Raw genomic sequence first — 5,136 nt, 5'->3', positions numbered from 1 at the left:
TCTCCCTCTCCCTCTCCCTCTCCCTCCCCCTCTCTCTCTCGTTAACACACACACAAAGCAGGCCAATCTCTGTGAGTGAGTTGAGTTCCAGGACAGCCAATGCTATACAGAGAAATCCTGTCTCAAAAAACAAAAACAAACAAACAAACAAAAAAACAAACAAAAACCCAAAAAGCAATCAAACAAAAAAAGAGGCAAAAAATAAAAATAAAGATCATTTCAAACGTATTATGTGTAAACCTAACTTGGGCAGCTGTGTGAGTAGAAACCCACTTACAGGAGACTGCTAGCAGGCAATATTTAAGACTGTACCCAGACTGTCTACATCACATCCATCACCTTGTACTTACCACATCAAACTGTTTCCGGTCCAGGGGCAAAAAGCTTTTCCCATTGGAGAGATAAAAATTATTGGTCAAGACTGCAGTCTGAAGGCCTCCTGCTCTGATCTGAGAGATGGCCTGTGTCATCACTGGGAACTGCTTTGCCACTTGCTCACTGGTCAGCAGAGAGAAAAATGAGTTCACGGGCACAGAAGTCTTTGCCTGTGAACAGGAGAGGAGACAGGAGAATTGGCAGGCATTCACCGGCAAGAATTCATTCCTGGCATCTTACTGTATAGGCTTGCTGCCTATGACTTTAGGGGGTTCACTTGTATTTTCAGAGGAGTTCTCAGAATATTGGCCAGACAAGCCTCAACTCCCTGGACTCAAGTATCTTCCTTCCTCAGCCTCCCTAGTAACCTGGCAACATGTAGATATCACTGGCCGTGCTATATGTCAGTCTTTAGAAGCTCATCTAGAAACTGGGGTTTATGGGGCTAGAGAGATGGCTCAGTGGTTAAGAGCATTGCCTGCTCTTCCAAAGGTCCTGAGTTCAATTCCCAGCAACCACATGGTGGCTCACAACCATCTGTAATGAGGTCTGGTGCCCTCTTCGAGCCTGCAGGCATACACGCAGACAAAATATTGTATACACAATAAATAAATAAATAAATAAATACATACATACATACATACATACATACTGGCATACATACTGGGGTTTAATTCAACCCTGGGGAGTTAAGGAGGGGGATCTCAGCTTTGATGTTAGCCAGGGTGGCAGGGAGATCCCTTCTCAATCCCTGCCAAAAAAACAATAACAGAAAAGCAAGAACCTGTACTTGGAGCTAGAGTTAGAATAACTAAAGTAGCCAGGGATGTATTCCCACTCTGGTCTCAAGAGTTCTTCAATTCCACTCTTGGATTAACAGTCAAATGTCAGACCAACAAAAGAGGATACATTAGCCTGGCAGAGGTGGTGCAAGCTTTAATCACAGCACTTGGGAGGCAGAGACCAGGACAGCCTGGGCTGTACAGAGAAAACCTGTCTTAAAAAAAAAAAAAAAAAAGGAAGCTGGGCAGTGGTGGTGCACGCCTTTAATCCCAGCACTCAGGAGGCAGAGGCAGGCGGATCTCTGTGAGTTCGAGGCAAGCCTGGTCTACAAGAGCTAGCTCCAGGACAGGCTCCAAAGCTACAGAGAAACCCTGTCTCAAAACACCAAAAAAAAAAAAAAAGGAAGAAGGAGGAGGAGAAGGAAGAAGGGGGAGGAAGAAGAAGGAGGAGGAAGAGGAAAAAGAAGGGAGAGGAAGAAGGAGGAGGAGGAAAAGGAGGAGGAAGGAGGAGAAAGGAGGAGGAAGAGGAAGAAGAAGAAACATTAAGCTTTAAAGCATATTCAGTTGTCATTTATTGTTAGTAACCTACAGCACTGGATGACTTTGTGCTGTACCTTGTGTCAGCTTTATACATTTTAGTTTCTGAGTAATGTTAGGGTCTTTAAATATTTTATTTAAGTATATTATTATATGTGTATGGGTGTTTCACCTGCACCATATGCTTGCCTGGAGCCCTCAGGGCCCAGAAGAGGGTATTGGAACCTCAGAAGTGGAGTTGTAATTGGTTGTGACCTTGTGGGTGTTGAGGATTGAACCCTGGTCCTCTGCAAGAGCAGCAGGTGCTCTTACCTGCAGAGCCATCTCTCCAGCTCATTTTTCTTTGTTTTTAAATTCCAGTATGTGTGGGTTTTGTAAACAACAGGTCTCAAAATCTGAAAATGCCAAGGCTTGTGGGCTCAGGTAGATTTTATAATAGCTGTACTAAAATGTAACTAACACAGCCAGTGTGCCAAGTTAAGATGCACAGGTCAAGGGCTCCTTCATTTTATTTTTGTGTTTTTGAGACAGGGTCTCACTATGAGGCCACGGCTGACCTGGCACTCACAGGGATCCCTCTGCCCTTGCCTCCCTGGAGCTGAGGCTAAAGGTGTGCACCCATGCTCAGCTCTTTCGTTTTGCTCAGTCCTCCCGCCTCAGCCTCCTGCATGTTAGGAATAGAGGGATGGGCCACCACACCCAGATGATGGTTTCAGTCCTCACAGAGTCATGCAACCATCACCAGTGAATGAGAACTTAGCACCCTAAAGAGAAATCAGTCATGAGCAGTTTCTCCATTTTCTCTTCCTAGAAACCTAATTGTGCTTCTTGTACCTGCAGCTGAAGCAACATGGCATCTGGCCAGCAGGAACTCAGTTGTCACCTTTGACCTTTGACCTGCTAGCATAATTCTGAGGTTTACTGTTATTTTTAGTATTTTTAAAGGTACATTTATGAGGGCTGGAGAGATGGCTCAGAAGTTCACACTGGCTGCTCTTCCAGAGTTCCTGAGTTCAATTCCCAGCAACCACATGGTGGCTTACAACCACCTATAACGAGATTTGGTGCCCTACATGCCAGAACACTGGCATATATATACACACATATACATACACATACTAAATAAAGAAATCTTTTTTAAAAAGTACATTTATTTATATGTGGGTGCACAAGTGGCATCTCACACTTGTGGATGTCAGAGCATAACTTTCAAGAGTCAGGTCCCTCCCTCCATCATTTTGATTCTGGCAAGTGATCTCAGGTCATCAGGCTTGGTGGCAAGCACTTTCACAGGCTGAGCCTTCTTTCTGGCCCACTGTAAATATTTTAAGCATATAAGTCAGCAGCATTAGACACACTTTCACGGGTGCTCACCAGCACACTGTCCTTCCATGGAACCTACCACTATATTTTAAATTGTATTTCAGTGGAGCTATGAAGGTTATAGATGTTACTATAAATGAAAAAGCTTAAAAGAGTGTACAATGCAGAGGAAATGGTCAATGTTTATTGATTTAATAAGCTTTTAGCTCAAAGTCGTGCTGAGGGCTGGTGTTTCAGTATCTGCTGTATCTTAGAGTAAAGAGCACAGCTATTTTTTCATACACAAACTCAAAGCTGAAATGCCTCACCATGGAAGCAATAGCTTAAAAATAGAAAGACTGGCTACTAGGTTTTCATTTTAGTTCGTTTAAATCAATTTATGGCTGAATGCTAGTACCTTCAAGGCAAAAAGAACAATACAAAAAGTTAGACATGGAAACTCATGCCTGTGACCCAAGTACCTAGAAAGTGGATGCAGGAGGAGCAGGAGTTCAGTCATCTTGGGCTGCAGATTGAGGTCAAGACTGCTGTGGGCTACATACCTTGTCTCAGCAACCCTCCCCTGAAGCACGAGAATGGAAAGAAATGTGTGTCACTCACGATTTCAGAGCAGAATCTTCCGAATTCTTCCAAGAAGCCCTCTGTCGTCATCTCTCCTCTCATAAACCTCATCCAGGGTCCACTGTCACCGTCTCTGATCAAGGCCTTCAGTATAGTTCCGGAAGGAATATGGTTCTGCACCTCCCACTCTGTAGGACACAACAACACACACCAAATAAGGAACAACAACAAATGGCTGAGGATCCCGGGAGTGACTGCCCAGATCCTGTGGCATCACTGGCGGCTGCAGGGGCTCCTGGGAAGGCTGCACTGTCGCTCTGACACCAAGAGGGGAGACTCATGGATGGGGCACAGTGCTTCTCAGGGCAAAGGACATCAGGTCCTCTGTAGCTGGAGTGACAGGTAGTTGTGAGCCATGGGGTTGGGAACCGAACTCAAGTCCTCTGCAGGAGCAATAGGCATGCTCCAGCCCATAGCTTCTGTTTGGAAGCTCCATTTCTGAAAAAGTGGAGCCTGGGCCTCAAGAGTGGCAGTACGGGAAGGTATAAGGAGAGAAGGAACGACATTCTTCCGAATGACTGCTGTCACGGCAGCACACACATGCAGGGAACAGCAAAGCTTTATGGCAAGGCTCCCTTGGCCTCCAAGAACTCTGAAGGGCACAGCCTTTCTGTTCGTCCCGGAGTTGGCAAGCATGTCAGGAATCTGGCACCCTCATGTACAGTTCTTGGATGTAAACAAGTACAGCCTCTGTGGAAAGCAATTTGGCAGTTTCTGTCAAAATTCCTCAATGTATGTTTGATACTATAATTTCACTTCAGGAATTTCTTCCAGATATATTTACAAAGCAAATGACGGTTATGCACAAACATATGGAATCGCAGGTAGAGAAAAGAGTTTGCAAGGTAAATGTATATGGATAAAGGCTTATCAAGTCAGTTATGATCATGGCTCAGGGACCACATCTGTCTCTGAATTCTCAGGTTTTGTTTCTTTACTTGGCTTGAACACAAGGCGAGCATCCTACAAGGGGTGCACCCTAGCCTCCTACCTGCTGAGTCTTCCTGGAATGCAGTCATACCTGTGCTCACGACAACGCACAGGTGACTAGCTCGGAAACTTACCTGTGGCAGAGATGGTACAGCTCATAAAATTAACTGACAGAGTCCTCAAAGGAAAAGCTTGCTAACCTCTGGAGTAAACCTAGGGCTACTCGGGGAGGGAAATGGGAGGCGGTGGCGGGGAGGAGGCAGAAATCCTTAATAAATAAATAAATTTAAAAAAAAAAACTAAAAAAAAAAAAACCTAGGGCTACTGACATGAAAGCATACGGAAAGGCAGGGGGTTGGAGGGAGGTTACCATATAGAGTGTGTGCTTAGTATGTACAAGACCTGCCTAGATCCTACCACCATGAAAAAGAAAAGTTGGCAAAATAGTCTACCAAGTAAGAAAAAAAGTAGAGAGCAGTCTGTCTCTACAGAGTGCTCTACTGCATGTGTGCATGTACATATTCTCTGCTGCATGTGTGCGTGTACATATTCTCTACTGCATGTGTGC

The 5,136-nt window shown here is 44.8% G+C and overlaps 1 protein-coding gene across 1 annotated transcript in view; it reads right to left on the bottom strand.

Annotated features, from left to right (window-relative positions):
- Acad10 (acyl-CoA dehydrogenase family member 10) overlaps window positions 1-5,136 on the bottom strand; it is a 40,009-nt gene that overhangs the window by 26,054 nt on the left and 8,819 nt on the right. Inside the window, exons 3-4 of the mRNA XM_005344469.2 lie at window positions 3,618-3,766; window positions 351-545 (exon numbers count right to left, since the gene is read on the bottom strand). Coding sequence (XP_005344526.1) covers window positions 351-545; window positions 3,618-3,766 — 344 coding nt within the window. The remainder of the gene's footprint in view (window positions 1-350; window positions 546-3,617; window positions 3,767-5,136) is intronic.

The sequence above is a fragment of the Microtus ochrogaster genome, chromosome 2, assembly GCF_000317375.1.
Source record: "Microtus ochrogaster isolate Prairie Vole_2 chromosome 2, MicOch1.0, whole genome shotgun sequence".
Lineage (NCBI taxonomy): Eukaryota > Metazoa > Chordata > Mammalia > Rodentia > Cricetidae > Microtus > Microtus ochrogaster.
Note: the sequence above shows the minus strand (reverse complement) of the source record. Positions and strands in the feature narration are given on the sequence as shown.